The sequence below is a fragment of the Ursus maritimus genome, unplaced genomic scaffold (genome assembly GCF_017311325.1).
Source record: "Ursus maritimus isolate PB19 unplaced genomic scaffold, ASM1731132v1 scaffold_1, whole genome shotgun sequence".
NCBI lineage: Eukaryota > Metazoa > Chordata > Mammalia > Carnivora > Ursidae > Ursus > Ursus maritimus.
In genome coordinates, this window is record NW_024423343.1 from 27,212,150 (window position 1) to 27,234,156 (window position 22,007).

The 22,007-nt window shown below is 36.3% G+C and overlaps 1 protein-coding gene across 2 annotated transcripts in view; it reads right to left on the reverse strand.

Moving 5' to 3' along the window:
- Positions 1-20,367, reverse strand: part of PTH2R (parathyroid hormone 2 receptor) — a 49,509-nt gene extending 29,142 nt beyond the window's left edge. Inside the window, exons 1-4 of one of the 2 annotated variants that reach the window (XM_040641293.1) lie at positions 20,246-20,367; positions 11,995-12,092; positions 8,022-8,211; positions 6,677-6,830 (exon numbers count right to left, since the gene is read on the reverse strand). In XM_040641293.1, the coding sequence (XP_040497227.1) occupies positions 6,677-6,830; positions 8,022-8,211; positions 11,995-12,092; positions 20,246-20,323 (520 nt within the window). In that variant the 5' untranslated portion in view covers positions 20,324-20,367. The remainder of the gene's footprint in view (positions 1-6,676; positions 6,831-8,021; positions 8,212-11,994; positions 12,093-20,245) is intronic. The other variant, XM_040641284.1, reaches the window with a different exon arrangement.
- Between the last annotated feature and the right edge of the window lie 1,640 nt (positions 20,368-22,007).

The following is a 22,007-nucleotide window of genomic DNA, read 5'->3' on the forward strand; positions in this document are numbered from 1 at the left end:
TATTTGCATAGAACATCTAAATTTCAAATGTCATAAAAAATATGTTTGAATTCTATGAACCAGGAAATTGTTTTTGTCAAAATAGATCTACCCAATCCTGGTTATTTCTTAGGTTCAGTTCACATATTTTATCTATCTTTCTACCCACCTATGTATCTACGCACCCACCTATCCATCCGTCCGTCCATCCATCCATCCATCCATCCATCCATCCATCCATCCCATAACCATTCACTAAGTGCCTATGTATGTGTCAAAGATTGTTCTAGTTTCAGAAGATAAAACAATAAACAGATCAACAATATCCCTGTCTTTTTAAAGCACACTCTGGAAGGAGATGCAAGATTAATAACATAACTTTGGTTATCAATCAGCACTACGAAGAAAAAACAAGAATGATGCTGTATAACGGAGTAGAGCTCCTTCTGACGGGGAGGTTCAAAGAGGCCTGAAGTAGCCCCCCTTCCTGTTCTGCTGCCTTGGCTCACTTTAAAAAGTATCTGTCTTTGATCAGCATTTTCACATTTTCTCATTTGCAGGTCTTTATCTTTTGCTTCCTTTATAATCTCCCAATCAAGCGATTTCCTGAATGATGTTCTATACACACTGATCAATGGGGCTTGAGTTGGAACTCGATCTTAGATGATAATTATAACAAATGTCTTATATGGGACAACATGTCTTAATGAAATTACTTTTCTCATCATCTTGGAAGACTCTCACTCACAAAACTACCACAGAGGCAACCACGGAGGAAAAAGAATCAAAACCATTCTGGGATTTAAGGATTTTTGACCACCAATCTTAGTATCATAGTATTACATAATTGAGAACACATAAATCTAGGTGGAAATGTTTGAAATTTAGATGTTATTTTAAATTTAAATGCTAATTGAAGTAAATTTTAATGTAAATTTGAATGGTACTCAATATATGCATTTCCTTTGAGAACTGAGTTATCTTCAGAAAATGTCAGTATAAATAAGTGATTCTGAGAGGGAGGCAATCTCTAGTTTAAAAATAAACAGATGTGGGTTCTCATGTGGCTCCATCACTACTTTCCTTTAAAATGAGGTTTTGGACTAACTAATCCTAGTCAAAATGTTTTAACAATTAAATCCTTCCTTCAAATAAAAACGTATGCAGCAGCCCAGTGCATAAAACAGAAATGCTTTGAAGTCAAAGAGGATAAAAAGGATCTTCTCATCTTGGTCTATGTAGTTTCATCTTGTTTTGGATATTTTAGAAGCTTCGAAGAACCACACCTCAGCCTTACCCTCCTCATGTGATACTACTTAGTATAGTGAAATCACAGGTTGATCATAAAGTGTAAAGTTAGTCCTAAAAATTAGATCCATCATGACATAGGATGCCTAGCTTTGCTACACACAGACAGTGTCTTACCAACCAGAAACTTTCGATTCCCCTAGGAATCCATCTATGTTAACTGCTCAGACACGAAGTTCTAGGCTATGCTTTCAGTTGCCTCACTACTCATCACAGACTGCTGAAATTCAATACCCATCACCTAGGTTTCTATTTATTGAACTTTAGAAAAGCTACTCCTCCTGAGATAGAATTGCTGCAGGAAACAAAAGAAATATTTTAAAAATACATCTAATTTGTAGTCCAAAAAATTGCTGTAGAAGAACAGAGTAAGGCATTGTGAGAAAGGACCAGTCTGAAACAGAAGAGCTACAATAAAAAAGAAAATATATTTACTGAATTAAATATTGCCAGTGGGCAGAAACTGTAAAAGGTCAAATTGATGGAGATGAAGGAAAATCTTGAAACCAGGTGAACTCACTGAGATAAATCTACAGAACTGTTACAAATGTCAATCGAAACGTGACTATAATTTGTTTTCTTTTAAAGAGGTAATAATCTACATAATCTTTAATGGTTAGGAGTAAAACCCCAAATTACACCTGAAAAATTTGGGGAAAATGATAAGCAGAGAGATTCAAATTCTGTATCTTTCATAAAGTAGGGTTAAAATATTGATCTTTTATTGACTCTAATTGTTAAATGTAATTTTAACTTTAAAGCAACCTTCAGTAGAACTAATACTGGCCTTAAAAATCATAAGGGAAGGGTGAAGAAGACTTTCTAGGTTTTTAAATTTTGCTTGAAGTCAATTGAAGATTTTTAATTGTGTAAAGGTATTATATTGGTTATCCTAAATAATTTTTTTGGAGAACAGGTTTCATAAATATTTGGAATATAATATGTATGATCAGAACAGACAAACACAAAAGAAAATAACCTACTGGGTCAGACTCATGCTTATTGTGTGTAGAGACTTCAACACATTATCTCTGTATTTCAATTATATTTACTGCCAACTGGATAATCAAAAAATAATTGCTGAATTGAGATCACCTGATACAGAGATAATAAAACTGGAACTGTATTATCTTCTCCTAATTATTTTCAGAGAATACAGAATATGAAAATATTCTACAAGAAAGCTTGGCAGCGGAGACATGACTGCATGACATAATCAGGATAGGTGATCTTATATGATAATATGTACATTCTGGCATCTTCTCCGACAGCTGAAAATTAAGAATGGTTGCTAATATAGAGGGAAATTACCACATTAAGGATAAAGAAATAAGATTGACACGTTTTAAATATAGAATCAAATATATAGAAAGAATAATGTATACTTGGAAGAACAAAATGGAACCAAGAATAAAGTGCCTTATTTATGAGAAAATTGAGGCAAGAAGAGGGAAAATTAAGAATGTGGTTGGTTGAAAGAAAAATATAGTCATCATTGGAATCTGCCTTTACTCCTCTACACATCTTGTTTTGTGATGATGTGTAAAAACAGTTATTTTAAACATCTGCCTTCAATTTACTAATGGTCAGATATGGCATCTGCTCCTCTTTAGATTGTAATTTCCTTTCCTTCCAATTTATTCTTGAGAATCAGCAAAAGCAATGTAAATAATATAGCTCCACACATCACTATAATGTGAGTAATAAAGGTCTGACTATTTATTTAGCTGAAGAGAGCTTAAATTTTTCATGATTGGGTCCCATGAGTAACAAAGGAATCCAAGCAAGTTCTCTTCTCTAGTGAAGGCAATAAATCACATCATTGGAAGAAAGTACGAAATTGGTTTCATTATAAATTACTCTAGCAAAGGATCCTGCAAAGCAGCTCTAATGTTTTTGGTAATTGTTTTTCTTAACGGAGTTTAGAAAAATGAGTTAGAAATCCAAAATGATATTCTAAAATCAGACTGTCAGTGGTGAGGGGAAAATAGTCTATTAATCAAATAGACTTAGGTATTTAATTCATTAAACAGTAGCTGCAGTTAAGTAATGGAGAGATATTCTTTTTTTTAAAGATTTTATTTATTTATTTATTTATTTGAGAGAGAGAGCACATGTGCGTGCACACGCGTGAGTGGGGGAAGGGGCAAAGGCAGAGAACCTCAAGCAGACTTCGAACTGAGTGTGCAGCCTGATGCAGGGCTCGAGGCAGGACCCACCGGGGGCTCAACCTCACGACCCTGAGACCATGACCCTGAGATCATGACCTGAGCTGAAACCAAGAGTTGGACACTTAACAGACTGAGCTACCCAGGCAGCCCAGTAGTGGGGAAATACTCTTGAAAGAATAGTACTATAATTATGTACAATCTAGACTAGAGCATTTTTTTAATGGAGTTGCAGAGAGTCAGAAGGTAGACCAAGTGTGGAACTGTAATTCTATAAAGATTGGTTATTAGTGTTTTAGATTGTGGTTAATTAACTGTGTGTGATATATCACAAGTAAAATGCTTTTCAAAGCAAACTTCCATGGGAAGCCTACTTGTTTTCATGTTTGTTCTTAACCCATCTGATGAAAAGAACACTTCAAGTAACGTTGCTTATCTACTGTAGTCATCATTCCAATGCCAAAGTTCTTGTGGACAAATCAATAAATTTGTATAGGAAGGGAAGAAATTCATAGAAGCTCACTGGACTGGTTTTTTTTTTATTATTATTATTCTGTTTTTCATAGAAAGATCTGAAAACTAGTTTCTCGGGTTTAAGTGAGACAAACTCCTGATTTTAAAGAGGAACAGCCTACGTGGTAGAAGATGTGAAGAACCAAGGCAAAAGGAAATGTAGATAAAAGTAAACTTCATTATAACCTGCGGCCCATTGACAAATACTTGAGGCAGGCAGAATTTGACATTCCTCCAGGAACTCCCAACTGTCTTAACGTTAATACCTTGCTAGAGGAAAAAAACAACCTTAACTTGAAAATAGCTAGGACCCCATGATCCTGTAAGTCTTTTTTAGCATATGAAAATCCTTTTGGAAACTTCCTTTGTCTTTACCTCCCCCAACTCCAAAGTATATAATCAATTGCTCCTCACAATCCCAGAACAGCTCTTTCTGCCAAAGGGGTCTTGTCCCTGAACTTTAATAAAAGCACCTTTTTGCACCGAAAAATGTCTCAAGAATTCTTTCTTGACCATCCACTCAGGAACCCTACTTCGATCACATCAATTGAGACCAAGTAAGAGTTCTAGGGGAGTTGGCTATCGAACTAGTAAGTCCATAGAGAAAAAAAGAATTTATTATGTATGACCCGTGCTGTAGAAATCCAAAATATAAAATGTAACTCAGACAAATGTGTACATTCATTGTTGAATATTCTTTTTTTTTTTAAAAAAAGATTTTATTTATTTATTTGACAGAGAAAGACAGCCAGCAGCCAGCGAGAGAGGGAACACAAGCAGGGGGAGTGGGAGAGGAAGAAGCAGCCTCCCAGCAGAGGAGCCCGATGTGGGGCTCGATCCCAGAACGCTGGGATCACGCCCTGAGCCGAAGGCAGACGCTTAACGACTGAGCCACCCAGGCGCCCCCGTTGTTGAATATTCTATCAACACCTTTACCAACTTCTAATAATTATGTTGGTATACAAATAAAATTTTGATTTGAAGGCAAACTACCAAAAACTATTCAGGAAATTTCCAAAGTATCCTAAAAAATAAAATATGTTTGTTTTTTGTTTTTGGTTTTTTTTTTTTTTTTTTAGCAACTGCTAATCAAAGGGAGAGCTTTAAAACAGACAAACTGCCTTCAGAAATAAAACTTTATTTACAATAACCATTTCATAATAAATGAAATGTAATAGTAAATAGACCGTTTGCCTTCTTAAAGGTTACTCATCAACTAGCAGGAAATTCAATATTCCCTACTTCACATTTTCAAATGTTAAAAAAATATATTAAAGACAAACAAGCAAAGAAATATTCTTATTTTGGAGGAGAAAAAAAAAGCCCTTCAAATTTAATCTTGAAAGGCTCAGTTATTTTTTTCTTATGCTGAGCACCTTATAATATGGATATTAAAATAACAATGGAGATCTGCAATTGTTAATCATGAGTCTTCTTAATTGTAACCACATAGGAGTTTCAATTTCTCCTACATTTGAACAAGTAACATACTTTTCCCCCTGGCATGCTGAGTTAGTGCCTAGCCCAGTGTAGTGCTGAGAAGGCAATTTGGGAATGTGAGCTAAATATCCTTTTTTTTTAATTACTCATGCAGAAAGTAATTTGAATTATTTCCTTCCAAAAGACATGGTAGTCTACATAATTAGTTTATAATTTATATGATTAAATGCAGTCAAGATGGTCTTATAAATTCCTTTCTGGTATTCTCATCATATATCCTAAAAACGCAAACAATTCATCACTATAGCTTAGAAATTAAAAAATAAAAATAGGATGAAATTATTGCTAAATCAGGACATTGATAAAAGACATGAGCATAGCAGTTCTAAATGTGCATGGTTAACAACGTGTTCTTTTATATTTCCACCAAAGAATTCTCTCAAGAATCGGACCTAAGAACACTAACCGTAGGTTAAAGGTGAAAAGTTTGTTACCACTGGGAGGATTTTAGGCTTGATCTTAATAACCTTCTCCAATGAATAATGGAAGAGAAAGAAGGAGGTCTAAAGGTAAGGTGGAGAGAGATTTCAGGAAAATGGCTGAAAGTGTGCTAACGACAGGTGATATAGGAAAATGCTGGGGTTCAGAACAAACAGTCGAGAAAGAATTCTTGAGATGTCTTAGGTGCAAAAAGGTGGTTTTATTGAAGCATGGGGACAGGACCCATGGGCCGAAAGAGCTGCACTCAGGTTGTGATGGGCGTCTAATTGTATACTTTCAAGTTGGGAAGGGGTTAATGCTAGTGTAAGTCCCCAAGGGATTTTGGAAACAAGGTTCCCAGGGCCCTAGGGGACCAGCTATTGTTAAGAAAAGGTCATTTATTACCTTTTAGTAAAAACTCAGTCCTGAGACTCTTCAGATGTATAACAATGGACCATATGCTTGGAAGATTATTGCTAACATGTATCTTATGGGGTAGAGATAAAGGAAGTTTCCAAAGGACTTTTTATATGTTAAAGAAGACTTACAGGATCCTGGAGGTCAGCCTCATGTTCAGCTAAGACTGCCTTTTGCCCTTAGCAAAATGTCAACAATTGAGGCAGCTTGAGTTCCTAGAGGAATGTCACTCTGCCTGTTTCAAGGACTTGTCAAGGGGCTCTAAGTAGTAAGGAAATTTAATTTTTTCTTTTGCCTCTGTTTCCCACATCGAAAGGTTTAACAGAAATCCATAATCCAGTTTAAAGGGAAAGGAGATATAAATACCTTACCCCAGCCTATCAAGATGAAGCCCCACAGGTATTTGGTGTCCGAAAAGAATGCCACAAAGATTAGACTATGCAGGTAGAGACCTTCCACCAAGATCCAATAGTAATTTGTAGCCAAGAAGTAAATGAACATCACAACAGCAATCTTGCACCCAATCTGTTACAAATAAACCAGAATTGCATCATATTAGAACTCTTAATTATACTGCATGCAACACCAGACCATGAAAAAGTAGTTCTGTATTTCTTTTTTATGATCTGTTTCCTGTATATAGGAAAGCCAAGACTGTTGAATGAGACCAGAGCAAAATTATTTTAAGACAGCATCTCTAAGACTATGGGCTCGATTCTACTTGCTTAAATAAGATTTTTTCTTTTAGAAGTTGTCAAAAAATCACTTTTCCTTAATTTTTCCTGTGTATGAAAATAATACTTGATCCTCAGAGAAAATTAGGAAAGTACAGAAAAGCATAAAGAAGAAATATTAGCCATTATTCTACCATGATTTTATTTTATTCTCGTCTTTTTTATGCCCCAAAAGTCAATGGCTAAAATAATAAGCATTTACTACATCTTAGGAACCTATGCATTGGCTAAGTGATTCTGTTGATGTGGGCCAGCCTCCGCTAAATCTCGCCTAGGCTCACTCACAGAGCGCGACCCTTCATTGGCACACTACCACTTCCACTTCATTCCATCGGATAAAACAAGTCACAAAAACCAGCCCAGAATCAGAATCAGCAGGGACTACAAAGTTACAGGGCAAAGGCCAAAGCCACAAAAAGGGCAGTAATTCATACCATCAAGACATATAATCTATTATAGTTAATTCCCAGATATAGTGCATCAGTGGTCTAATTAACCGAATTATTAAGTGATTCTATTTACTAAATAACACCAGGACAATTCAGAGCAGAATCAAGTATCTTGGAATCTTATATTGGAACAAGTCTGAATCTACAATAAAGAAAGTAAATGTCATGGCCTTTTAAATGACACACTTCCGGTTTAGCAAGTGGGCTTTTTACTTTTGAACATGGTAAGCCATGACAGCTAGTATGAGCCATACATCGAATGTACTCCAGTCATGTGATTTTTGAAGTTTCCATTCCAGAATGTTCTTACAGAAAGAGCTCAAGACTTTTAATAGTCTAAGATGATGAGTAATTAGGTGTAAAGCTTAAGGAAGAATTGAGGCAGTAAACATCATTATATAAATTGGTCGTCTATCTTGGTTAATTCAGAGATTATGTAAGTCAAACAAGTTAATATTGAGTGGACTGTAAAATTCTACTTGTCTGTGATGTTGTAGGAATCAGTAATGAGAGAAAATGGTGAAAACACTTACATATTGTGATTTGTCCACAGAAGGCATTTCTATGGAACTTTGCAGGTCATCCTGCGTCAACAGGGACTGCAGTTCCTTTACTCCCATGTGAGCATGGACCACTTTGTCCTTGACAAAGATGCTTACAGCTCTCAGCATGAAAGACACAAACAAGTGCATGTGGATATAGTTCCTAGTGCAGTGCAATCGTCTATGGAGAGAAAATATTCAGTCTTTAGATTTGGACAAAATTAGACAAAGGGAAAGAAAATACATATGAGTCCATACTCCTCCAAAAAAGAAGAAAATATAGTAAGCCTGAACAAAGACAGAAACCCATGATTTCCAATTGAAACAACTGGGACCAAAAACTAAAATGTAACTTTTTGAGAAATAATTTCAAATTTAACCTGATCTACTACCATGTTTATCCTGATTTTGCAGAGTTAACTATCATGCTTTATTATACTAAACCATTATACTAAACTATTTATTAAAATAATAAATGACTAATGGAGAACCATTTTGAAAAGGAGTAGATATTATTAAAAGTGGAGCTTTCAGGGGCACCTGGGGGGCCCAGTCAGTTAAGTGTCTGCCATCAGCTCAGGTCATGATCCCAGAGTCCTAGGATCAAGTCCCACATCGGACTCCCTGCTTGGTGGGGAGTCTGCTTCTCCCTCTCCCCCTGCTCCTGCTCTCTCTCTCTCTCTCTCTCTCTCTCTCGCTCACTCCCTCTCAAATAAATAATAAAATCTTTTAAAAAAATGGAAAAAATGGAGCTTTCACATTTTCAACATATACTCTACAAGGAAAAGTAAAATATTTTGATAACATTACACAACTTTATGTCCTAGTAATGTTAAAGAGTAAACAAGTTTACATTAACATAAAAAGCTTTGGGTTTATAAAAGAACCTTAGACACAGGTTAAGTCATAACACACTTAGGAGTAGATACAGTATTACTAATTTCCCATACAAAAAGCTACCTCCAAAAGAGACCTTTTCTTACGTTTGATGGAAAGAAACACTAAGAAAGGGTTGTAGAATCTGGCCCAGCTCTACAATTGCTTGACCGCAAGACAGTACAACTTTCCTATACAATGATCACCCTATTACTACTTCCCTTCCAGGGAGGACAAAGTACGCAAGTGTAAGAGAGTGAGAAAATTTTTAATCCAATAATATATTTTCACATTTCATAATATAATAGGAGTAGGCCAACTGAGAATGAGCTAAATTTAGACATTTTGGAAATACTATTTTGTTAGTATATTGTCCATTAAGCCCAGACAGTCCTCCTCATTGATCAGTTCCTTTTGGGGGAGTGTCTTCACAGCTGAGTGGGATTTGACCAGATAGTTTATCAGGTATCTGTGGAAATTACTGACTGCGAATAGTGCCATCACATATCTAAACAGGTACTGATTTTTAGAAGACTCAACACTATTGACTATCCTAATAAAAAATTATTTTGTTTTGTGAAACAAAAGACTTTCTGAAATTTTTGTGTAACATTCTGTTATATAGTAATTATATAAAAAGTATTATATAGAATTTGTTAAATAGAGAGATAAATTACTATGTAAGTTGAAGAATTACTACTTAGTGATCTGTATCCTCCTGAAATGTTATGTGGCTTTTTTTCTCATAAATATTCATCTATTATGCTGAACAACCAGAACCACCCTTAGTATAATGGAATGAACTCTGGATAGGAATTAGAAGATGAAGGTTCTGTTTCTGGCCGTACCACCTATGACCTTTTGACCTTGGATACTGAACTTCAGTTTCTCAGTCTGTAAAATAAGATAATACTGCCAAACCAATTTCACAAGGCTGTTTTGAGGAACCCCTCCATAATTTCACAAATCTGTGTTCCCCTTCTACTTTAAAAACTTCATTAGCTCCTTATTCTCTACCCTTACAAGATAAAATTCAAAGCCTTTGACAAAGACCAGCAAAACCCAGTGCCACAAAATCTAGTTTCTTCCTAGTCATTCCCATATGGCCACTCCACCCCATGCATCAAATTCTGCATTTGCATGGGACTGTTCTATGTTCCCAGAGTCTACCCTGTTCCCTCTTGCCTCTGAGTTTTGCACATTCTGTTCCCATCATCTGCAATATACTGAATTCCTTCTCATCATTGCAGTATCAGTTCACGTCAGTATGTTCTGGGAAGTCTCTCTTATCTAGTCAGTTTTAGCCTCTTTGGTGTTCCCAAAACCCTTTATAAAAACCTGAATTATAGTATTAACAATATTTTATTTGATAATCATTTAATGAGTCAGTCTCTCATATGTACTGCTTTTCTAGTCTGTAACATATCTTAACTTGTCCTCCATCAACACTAAAAAGAGTCTATCATATGGTAGAGAAAAACGCTTGTTGTGTAGATAGACTAGTGAATCAATAAAGAAAAAGTTTTGGAAATATAAACTATATTGCCATAAGATGAGTAATTGTTTTAGAAGAAGTAGTTGGAATATTAAACTAGTCATTTATTTATTAATTCAACAAATATTTATTAAGCACCACTATATAATCAAGCACATTACAACCACTAAGAATGCTACAATGAGAAAAAAAAATGCTCTCATGTGGCTTTACGTTCTAGAGGGAGAGATAAAAGATAAAAAGAAAAGAAAAAAATAAATAAAATAAAAAGATAAGTAAAACATCAGATAGTACATTAGACAGTGATAAATCAAAAGAGAAAAACAGCAGAAAATAGGTACAAGAAGTTTCGAGGAAGAGGGGATTGTAAGATGATCGGAAATAAAATATAAAACATTTTGTTTTTTAAATATGTCATCTGCCCTCATTTCTTTTCCCATGCATAATTTAGCACTGCAGTCTTAAAATTGTATTGTCTTAATTAATAGACCTCAAGACGTTCCATTTCTATCCTCAAGCCACTGCCCTTGGCCAGGCCACCATCTTCCTGTCCTGAGTTACTCTAACAGCCTCCTCCAAATGGGCTTCCTAACGTGCTTCCCACCAACTCACACTACACCTTACAAATGACCTTTCATGTCACTCTTCTGCTTAAAATCCTTCAATGGCTCCTCATCACTCTTAGGGTCAAGTTCAAATTTCTTCATATAACCTACAGGTCTCAGAACATTCTCAACCCTGCTTACCTCTCCAGTCTCACTGCCCATCCCTCATCTGCACCCAAACTCCGAATTCTCAAATATTCCACGCTTTTGATCTAAACTTGGGTTTGGAATTCTGTCCCCCAGGGTTCTCTTTGGGTTAAATCTTATTTACAGTCATGCATCTTTTGAGATCTCACTTCCCCCCCTTGTCTGCCTTCCCAGTTACCACACCGCACCTGAATCCTACCACTTCTCACACTGCACACGAGTTGTTTTCTCTGCTACGTGTATCACAGACCAGCCGCAAGCATCGTGAGCACACATCGCCCGTACCTGTCGTGCGCCGCTTTATCTCGACGCTGGTGCTCCAAATTTTGTACTGATATACATTAAATGGAATTGAATTGGGCAAAAGTTTCAGTGGATAAAAAATAAGCCATAACAGAAGCAATAAATATGACCTCTTTAGATACAATATCAGATCATTTGGGAGATTATTTAAAATGAATTTCTGTCCAATGGCACCAAAATCATTCGGGAAAAATGAAGTCTTTGCATCATGAACAGAAATGTTTGTAGGCCATTCTGCTCTGCTCTGCCACACTTCACAGACAAATTCACCGTAGTGCCGAGCTCTCGGCTTAATGGTTTCATGTTCCTTTGATGTTTTTAAAGTTGTTTTTTTTTCAGTTTTTAAACAACAATAATAACCTTGAATTTCCTCATGATATATAAATTTTCAAAGCCAAATACTATTATAACACCAGGCTGAATTCAAAAATTTGTGCTGGGAAAAGTATTTGGGCCAGAAATTGTGAGACCTCTGCGTCTTCTATGCATAGGACCCAGAACCCGTCCATCACGGAGAAAGGGATTGGGACTCACTCACCTGAAGTAACCAATGATGAGAATAGCCACAGCCAAGGAACCAAAGGAGACAGAATACCCAACTGTGTACATGACAGAGAGGCGTTCAAAGAATTCTTGCTGAAGGGGAAGAGGTTTAATTAGAAAAATAGCTTTTCACAAGTAGATGTGGATAAACTTACAAATCATGCTTCTTCCTGTTTAGAGACAGGCAGTGTGTTATCACATTTATATAACATAGAGTATTCATCTGGCCTTTCTTTGATTTCCTAAATTCAAGTCCGAGGGTTGTTTTTTGGGTTTATATTAAGATTTTATTTATTTATTGGAGATAGTGAGAGAGAGGGGCACGACCAGGGGGTGGGCACAGGGAGAAGCAGACTCCCCACTGAGCAGGGAGCCCGATGCAGGACACCATCCCAGGACCCTGAGATCGTGACCTGAGCTGAAGGCAGACGCTTAACCGAATGAGCCTCCCAGACACCCCTCAAGTCAGAGTTAAAGATGTAATAATAATAATAATTGGCATTTCTTGCTTAAGTGAGGTCAAATTAAATGTTGCCGTATTTACTTTGTGAATTTCTATGCTGTCCATTTTAATTAATTGGAATTGTATACATAACATGATAGTTGAAGTAAACAAAACACGTATTACAGGGCTATTGTTAAGAGAAAACTAGTAAAAACAATATGTCGTTTTTGGAATATTATTCTAGTTTTCCTTAAGTTTTTTGTTGAGCTGTAATTTACATGAAATAAAATGTACAGATCTTAAGTGAGCACTTTGATGGGCTTTGACAAGCCACGTTTGCTGTGCACCTTGCCAACCAAAAAACCACCCACCACTCACTCGCAGGTAACGACTGTTCCAATTTCTGTCATCACAAGTTGGCATCATCTGTTCACGTACTTCTTGTACTTTTTGACTGTTCTTAGACTTCTTAGAATTAGTATATACTTAGTATGCACTCTTTTTGTCAACATACTGTATTTGGTATTCACCAATATTGTTGCATGAATCAATGGTCCATTCTTTGTAATTTTTAAAAATAATTATAAATTCACAAGAACTGAAAAAGATAGTAAAAAAATGTCCCATTTGTCCTTCACCCAGTATTCTCCAATGGTTACATCTGAACATAATTATACTTAAATATCAGAGGCAGAAATTTGATATGGTGCAATTTGTGTGTTTATAGTTCTGTGTCATCTTATCACATATGTAAATTTTTATAACTGACACTGCAATCGAGATACAGAACCATTGTATACCACCTTGAAGACCTGCCTTGTGCTGTCCTTTACAGTCACTCGTAGACCCCTCTTCCCCAGCATCCCCGACACCTAGCAACCATTGCTCTGTTTTCTACCTCCATAATTTTGCCATTTCATAAGTGTTATAGAGATGGAATCATACAATATGTGACCTTTTGAGATTGCTTTTTTCACTCACAATAATGACCTCAAGAGCCATTCAAGCTGTTGTATAGATCAAGTTTGTTCTTTTTTATTGCTGAACACTATTGCATAGTATGTATGTAACCTATGTATATATAAAATGTTTCAAACGTTGTAGACAGCATACCTTTGGGTCATGTCTTTTAATAGATTTTTCAATCTCTGTTAATTGGTATAATTGGATAATTTTTTAAATGTAACATTGATATGTTAAGGCTAAGTCCATCATTTTATTTTTTTATTTTCTGTTGTTCTGTTTTTCATTTCTCTGTTTTATTTTTCTTGCCACCCTGTAGGTTACTCGAACATTTTGTAGAATTCCATTTCGATGTCCCTTTTTGTTTAGTGCTTTCGGTGGTTGTTCTAGGTATTATATTGTACAGCTTAATGTGGAGCCTTTGACTACTGAATGTTTACTTTCCTTCTTTTCTAATTAAGCTATAATTAAGCATATAATTAAGCTATAGTCTAATCAATCATATAATAAGCTATAAACCTCCTTCTAAGCTCTGCCTTTGTTGTCTCCCCGATCTTTTTTTATATATTCAGCTTTCATAGTTCAGTTTAAACTTTTGCCATGGGTCACATATTTTCCAACAATTTGTGACTTGTCCACGTATTTTATTTTAATTGATTTTCAGTTAATTCCTTTGTGGTCAGAAAATACACTCTGTATGATTTTAATCTTGAGATTTATTGACTCTTGTTTACAGTCCGGCATATGTTTAGTCTTGAAGAAACTCTGGTGTGTAATTTAAAAAAATGTGAATTGTGTAGTGTTTGGTGATTGTATTCTATAAATGGCATTTTCATCAAACTGTGTGAAAGATATCCTATGGAAGTTTTCATCTCATTGTTTTACCAATTATTGAGCTATTTTGATAAATTCCAACATGGTGGGATTTGACCGTGTCTCCCTTTTGCTTTGACAATGTTTGCTTTATGCAATATGAAGCTCCTACATGCAGGACCATTTAGGATCATTATCTCTTCCCCGTACATGGATTCTTTTACCATCCTGCTATGTCCCTCCACCTTAGTAATACTCTGTCTTGCAGCCTACTTAGCCACACCAACTTTCTCATGCTTGGGGTGTGCACGGCATTAGAACTCATCCACCCTTTTAATTTCAACAAATCTATTACCTTCACATTTATCTGTATCTGTATCTTTAGAGTACATTTCTTGCAGACAGTATATACTTCAGTCACACATTTATTACCCATTCTGTCTTTTAAGTGACTGTTTAGTTCATTTACATTAAACACAATCATTGCTCTGATTGGGCTTAAATATAACACATTGGCATTGGCATTCTAGATGTCCTATCTTTGTTCCTCTGTACCTACTACCTTACCTTTTATTTGGGGGGTGGTGTCAATCAAGTATTTCTTAGTATTTCGCTGGTGTTATTTTTTTAGCAATCATGCATCCTGAGCTTATCAGAGCCTCCATTTAAATAATATTGAACTATTTCACAAACTACATAAAAGTTTACAAATTTATACTCAATTTTGCTGCCCAGACCTTGCCCTTTTAGATTTTGTCTACATAACTTATAAACCTTAATAAGAGACTATTATGTTTGCTTTAAGCAGTCAATAGACTTTTAAATGAATTATAGATAAAGATACAAAGATATAAGTGCGGTAATAAATAAGGTAAGAATATAGTTTTGTTCATTATTTTAGTCTGCCACTTTTATCTATCTATCTATCTATCTATCTATCTATCTATCTATCTATCCCCATTCTGGTCCTCCACATTCCTTCCTACCTATTCCTGTTCCCATCTAGCGTATTTCTCTTTGACCTAGAGAACCTACTGGAACATTTCCTATACTGAAGGTATGATGAAGATGAGTTCTCTCATATATTTTCTGTCTGAAAAGTATCATTATTTTACCTTTATTTTTAGGCATATTATTACCTTAAAGATGTCCTCCCATTATATTCCAGCCTCCATGCTTTCCTGACTAAAAGGTTGGCATCTTTTTTATTGCTGTTCCCTAATGTGCCCTTTTTCTCTGTCCACTTTTCAGTTTTCTTTTTACTGTGATTTACAGCACTTTAACTATGATGTATTTAAGTATGATTTTATTTTAGTTTATCCTGCCTTGGGTATGATAAATTTCTGGAATGTATGGGTTGATTTATTTCATCAATTTAGAAAATTCTTGGCCATTGTCTCCTCAAATATTTAATTCTCTCTCTTTACCTCTAATTTCACATGTTAGACAATTATATGTTGTCTCACAAGTCTCAGATGCTTCTGTTATTTTAATTTATTTTTTCTCCTAATGCTTCCATTGGAAAATTTCTATTGACCTCTCATTAAGGGCATTAATCTTTTATCGTGCTGTATCCAGTATGCTGTTGAGCATATCAAATGAATTATTTTTGAATTGAATATTTCAATTTTAGAATTTCCTTTTGGTATTTTTTTTTTATTGCTCTGATTTCCCCATCTGTTTTATGTACCTTTTTCACCAAATCATCTAACATATTTATAATAGTTATTATTAAGCACTTATCTGCAAATTCTAATACCTGGATCATTCGGTTTTTTCTGCTCTTATTTTTACTCCAGATTTTGGGTCCCTGCCTTGTAATTTCATATCACATTCCAGGCCCTGTAAGTGAAAAAATTAAATAGAGACTAAAGTATATGTTGTCAACTGCCTGGAAAGGCAGGCCTTTTCCTCCGTCAGGCTTCTTGGGTAGGAAGCTGCATTACCCTGTTGTTAAACTAAGCTGAGCTTTGTTGTACTTTTTGTTTTTGGTGATCCTTTTATCCTGGTTTTAGGTTTTGAGAGCCGAATCAAGATTCGTTCAGCTGACCTCGAGATCTTAGCGCTAGCAGCCTCTAGTGGCCATTATACGGATTTTAGTCCACCTGACCTTTTCCAAGCCGCAGAACTGCTGCTGCTAGTTGAACCATCCATCAGGTTTTTGAGTTGCTAGGGATTCTACTTTGCTTTCCCGCCCTTCTCTGGCATGTGGGCTGTAGCAATCATGCACCATGTGCCTTAAAGCACGTCTCTCAGCTCCTCTGTTCTGTCTCATGCCTTTGGCTAACTGCCACCTTTCCTTCTGAGAGCACCTTGCACATCTCAGGGGATGTCTCTTAGCCCACCTATGCTGTCCCCAGCCTTTGGCATATGGTCTCCACACACTCAGTGAAGGCCCCATGGGAAAAAACTGGCTGGTGGGGGATAGCTCACTGTGCATGGGGCTCACTACTTGGGATTCTAAGCCCTTATGCTAACCTTTGTCTGTTAAAAGTTGGTTTAAGAGGTACCTAGGTGGCACATTTGGTTAAGTGGCAGACTCTTATTTCGGCTGAGGTCATGATCTCAGGGTCCTGGGGTCCAGTCCCGTGTCCAGCCCCAAGTCCAGCCCCGCGTCCGACTCAGCACAGTCTGTTTCAGGATTCTCTTTCCCTCTGCACCCCCTCCCCCCCCCACTCAGCTTGCTTGTTCTCTCTCTCTCTCAAATAAATAAATATAATCTTTTTTTAAAAATCCTTTTGGTTTAAAAGCCTTGCTCTTTTCTTTCTATCCCCTTCTACGACCTGGTTGTTCCTCTTCTGCTATAGACCCAGGGATAAATAACAGTCATGGGTCTCTTCTCTTATAAGAAAGTCTTGCCCACTTCTAGAATTAGGATCATTTAGACTTCTTGGCATTCTCAGCTCACTGAGGAGTTATTACAAAATACTGATTTTGCATCTTACTCAATCTATTCCTACTGTCAGAACCTCCTGCTTCCTAAAAGCAAAAGATTTTGCCTCTTGCTCCTCTAAAAAAACGTTTACTATATATTCTTATCCGTTAATAAAATACGAAATCTTTTTATAGAAAATATTTGGGGCGCCTGGGTGGCTCGGTCAGTTAAGCGTCAGACTATCGGTCTCAGCTCAGGTCTTGATCTCAGGGTCATGAGTTCAAGCCCCATGTTGCATTCCAAGCTGGGTGTGGCGTCTACTAAGAAAAAAAAGAAGAAAGAACGAGAAAGAAAGAAAGAAAGAAAGAAAGAAAGAAAGAGAAAGAAAGAAAGAAAGAAAGAGAGGAAGGAAGGAAAGGAAAGGGAAGAAAAGGGAAGAAAAGAAAAGAGAAACTATTTGGATAATATGTGAAACACAAAAGGGGGGGATCTTCTGAATTCCTAGCAACCAAAAAGAAACACTGTATTTCATATATTTCTTTTCATTCTATCTCTATGAAGCATTTTCTATTGTTCTGAGCATCTACATTCCCAATTTACATACAACTTTATTAACTGATTTTTTTTTCTGTTAACTGTATCACAAAAGAATTTTCTAAGGCCACAGACTTTTTACGAAAAGCATTTATATGAGTTTATTTAACCTTCTCTGGAGCGTTTTTCACTGGAAACCTAAATTCTTCAGAATAGTCACTGTAAAAATTAATGGTTCAATGAACATTTTGTCGACTCAATTCCCCCCCATTCCAAATCCTTATAGTTGGATCTTAGAAGTAACTGTATAAGCTCAAAGGGTATGACCACTTTAAAGTTCTTTTAATACACATCGCTAAATCGCTTTCCAGAAGTTCATTTAACCTTTAGACGAATTTGATAAGCTTATGGCCTATTAGAAGAGTTATTTCCCATCTTTTTACTAAAAGTAACTGTCTCCTATAAAGAACTCATCAAACTCAACACCCAAAGAATAATCCAACCAAGAAATGGGCAGAAGACATGAGCAGACATTTCTGCAAAGACGTCCAAATGGCCGACACACACATGAAAAAGTGCTCAACATCACTTAGGATCAGGGAAATACAAATCAAAACCACACTGAGATACCACCTCACACCAGTCAAAACGGCTAAAATTTACAAGTCAGAAAACAACAGATGTTGGCAAGGTTGTGGAGAAGCGGAACCCTCCTACACCTTTGGTGGGAATGCAAGCTGGTGCAGCCATTCTGGAGGACGGTATAGAGGTTCCTCAAAAAGTTGAATAGAGCTACCCTACAAGCCAGCAATTGCACTACTGGGTATTTACCCAAAGGATACAAATGTAGTGATCTGAAGGGGCACATGCACCCCAATGTTTATAGCAGCAATGTCCACAATAGCCAAACTATGGAAAGAGCCCAAATGTCCATTGACAGATGAATGGATAAAGAAGAAGTGGTATATATATATATATATATATATAGAGAGAGAGACAAATCCTAAGAGACTCTTAATCTTAGGAAACAAACTGAGGGTTGCTGGAGGGGAGGGTTGCTGGATGGGGTAACTGGGTGATGGACATTGGGAATGGTATGTGATGTAATGAGAACTGGGTATTATATAAAACTGATGAATCATAGACCTGTACCCCCAAAACAAATAATACATTGCATGTTAATTTAAAAAATATTAAATATATGAACACTGATAAATAAATAAATAAATAAAAGTAACTGTCTCATTTTGTCGAGTCAACAATAAGGAAATTATTTAAGGAACAAGACGATAGATGTTTACAAAATCTTTGTCTTATTTCCCCCCAATAAAGATGTTTACTCTCAATGCACGCTTTTTTGTTTTTTTTACTTCTTTTTCCTTCTATAAAAACTTTCATTACTGGGCACTTGGGTGGCTCAGTCACTTAAGCATCTGCCTTTGGCTCAGGTCATGATCCCGGGGTCCTGGGCTTGCGCCCCACATGGCGGGGGTGGGAGGGGGGGTCCCTGCTCAGCAGGGAGTCTGCTTCTCCCTCTGCCCCTCCCTCTGCTCTTACTCTCTCTCAAATAAATAAATTTTTAAAATCTTAAAAAAAGAAGAAGAAGAAGAAAAGAAGTCCTGACTATTAGTGCAAAATCAAAGTAATCTTCTTCAACTCATTGCTTCCCTTACTGCTCTCCCTACTTCCCCCTCCCCCCCAAATTCAAGCATAAAGAAAAATGTCTAATGCTGGTAGAGTTTATGCATGAAAGACTGTTCTCAGGGCCCCCATAAAAGCCATTTATACATCCATCTATCATATTAACCCCTAACATCATATGCATATATCATCATGCATTTTACTCACGAGGTCTGAGTGATAGGAATTTAAGCATGACTTAAAGCACCACGTATCACTTGAAAGTGACTATCTAGAAGTTTCCAACGTTTACATGTGATTGCCATACTGCAAATAGCACTGATGAGGAATTTGGAGATCAGGATTCAGCTTTAGATCCTGTCATCAGTGAGCTGGGTCACTCTAACACCTAAACTCTGGTTCTGAGTTTACTCACGTGTAAAATTAAGGTGCCGTCTGAAAGACCTGTGGGGTGCCCCTTGCTTCTCCTTCATTCTACAACCCTAATCTTTCCTATACTAATGAAATCACCTACTGGCCGATCTTAGGAAATGACAAATATATCTTTAAAACACAAATCTCCTTTAGGAATACAGAGTGAAATGAGATGTAGCCATTCATAGGTAACAAGACATCATAAATCATGTTGCTGACTACCTATTTCGATTTTTAAGCAAAATATAATGTAACATAGCTTAATGATATAATGTAAACATAATATACCACAACATAATACTCGCTGACACAGATTTGTAAGTATATACGCATATATCTTAGCTAGATAACTCTAACCTAAAGAAAGTACCAGAATGTGTCCGGTCTTACACCATTCCTTAACTGGATAGCTAAAAAGATTCCAACCTTGCTTTTATCTTTTAGAACATTTGTGTCCTAGAATAAAGGGGTTTTTATATATAATAGTTGGCAATCAAGAAATGCATAAAAATATTATCCCATTTTCCCTGTGGTGTTCACGAACACAAAAGTTATCATTACCTTTCCTATGCTGCTATCTGGCTGCGTAGAGCGAAGGCAGTCTGAATAATTAGCCCATGTTTTATTTAAACTGTACATAAAATCCCATGTTCCATTGGGGTTACAGTGTCGGAAAGCAACTCCTATAAAGACATGAAGAAAAACATTGAGATTGCTCAATTCTCTTGGCTTTCATTAGGGGGAAAAAAAGTATATTTCTATTCCAAATTAATCATTTCAGAAAAATGCAATACCTTTATGATTGAAGTCATAAATATAAGGAGGGCATGGGACAGCCAACAGTTTCCCCACTGTTCCTCTGGGCCAACAAATGAGTCCATCCCATTCTGGGTAACAATTTCCCTCTAATAAAGAAAAAAATTAAAAAACAAATAAACAAAAATGCAGTTAGAACCAGACAGTAAATGCGCTCAAAATACAAAATTTCAGGTTTCCACCTGTAGCAAAATGTAAGACAAACTGGTAGTTGTTGAAACTAGAATGGGGTCGATACAATGCAAATGTCCTAGGATTCATCCACCTAGCCTCATTAAAGGTCCATTAATAAGAACATTTGATTTGCATAAATTAAAAATATTTTGTTGATTCCACTATGAGTGAGTTATAGCAAATAATACATAAGAAACACTGGAATTCATTGTGAACAATGGCAGTAAAATTCTATCACAGTTGTAGCTCCATTTTTTACCTTAGATTTTTAAAAATTGCTGTTAAAAATATGATATGTGAAACAGATTGAGCTTCCCAGGTAAGCTCCAAGATTTGAGTTTGCCTTTTTACCAATAATTCTTTTCTTTCTACCAATAATTCTAGTAATTTGAGTCTAACACTCATCTCAAACAAAATTCTCACAAGCTTTACTCTCCTCAAGAATCAAGTATAAAGATTTGGAGTGGGGGGTATTGAACGGACAAAATGCATCCAGAACCCTAGCACTTCTCAAAACCTCCATTGCCACACCCATGGTCCAAGCTTGTCAAACCATGATATTTACACAGAACAATCTGGACTTTGGAACCTCCAACTTTGTCTCTTTTCAGTCCTATATCTGAACTGATAATATAATGTAACTATAACACAGTGTAACCATACATTTGTGAAGTTGAACCGGGATGAATGATATTTTGGGTTTTGTTTTCAACTACTTGAATCATTTATAACTAGGTATTTGCATTTACATTTCATTTTCTTTCATAGACATGAGGAAAATTTTTTTACAAAAATTTTTTCATAAATAAAGCAGAATATCTTACATATATAAACACATTCACACACATCACCTAGAATTGACACTTGCTAATATTTTACCATATTTATTTCCTCTAATTTATTTTTTGCTGTGGTATTTTAAAGTAAATTGCAGACAGCATAATGGCTCACTCTTAAATATTATGATACCCATCTCTCAACCTGAAGAGAATTTAAAGGTGGAAATTTTTTAAATTAGCTAGTGAATTCAAAATGCTGTTAATAGTTTTTTACACATAAATTGAAGAAAGTTTTCACTGAAAGATACATCTGGTCTTCCAGGTTCCGCTCATGCTCTCCTTTCATGCATTCACACAATAAGCCAAAGTCTTCCAAAGGCTTCCCATCTCACACCCAGCAAAAGCCAAGTCTTCACAAAGTCTGAAAGCCCTGCAAGATCCGCTTTCCCCAATACTTATCTCCCTGACCTCAGTTCTGCTTAGGTTCTCCTAGCTCTGCCTTCAGTTCAGTGCGTTCACCAGATGGCCTTAGGCTTCTTCCCCTCCACCCTACA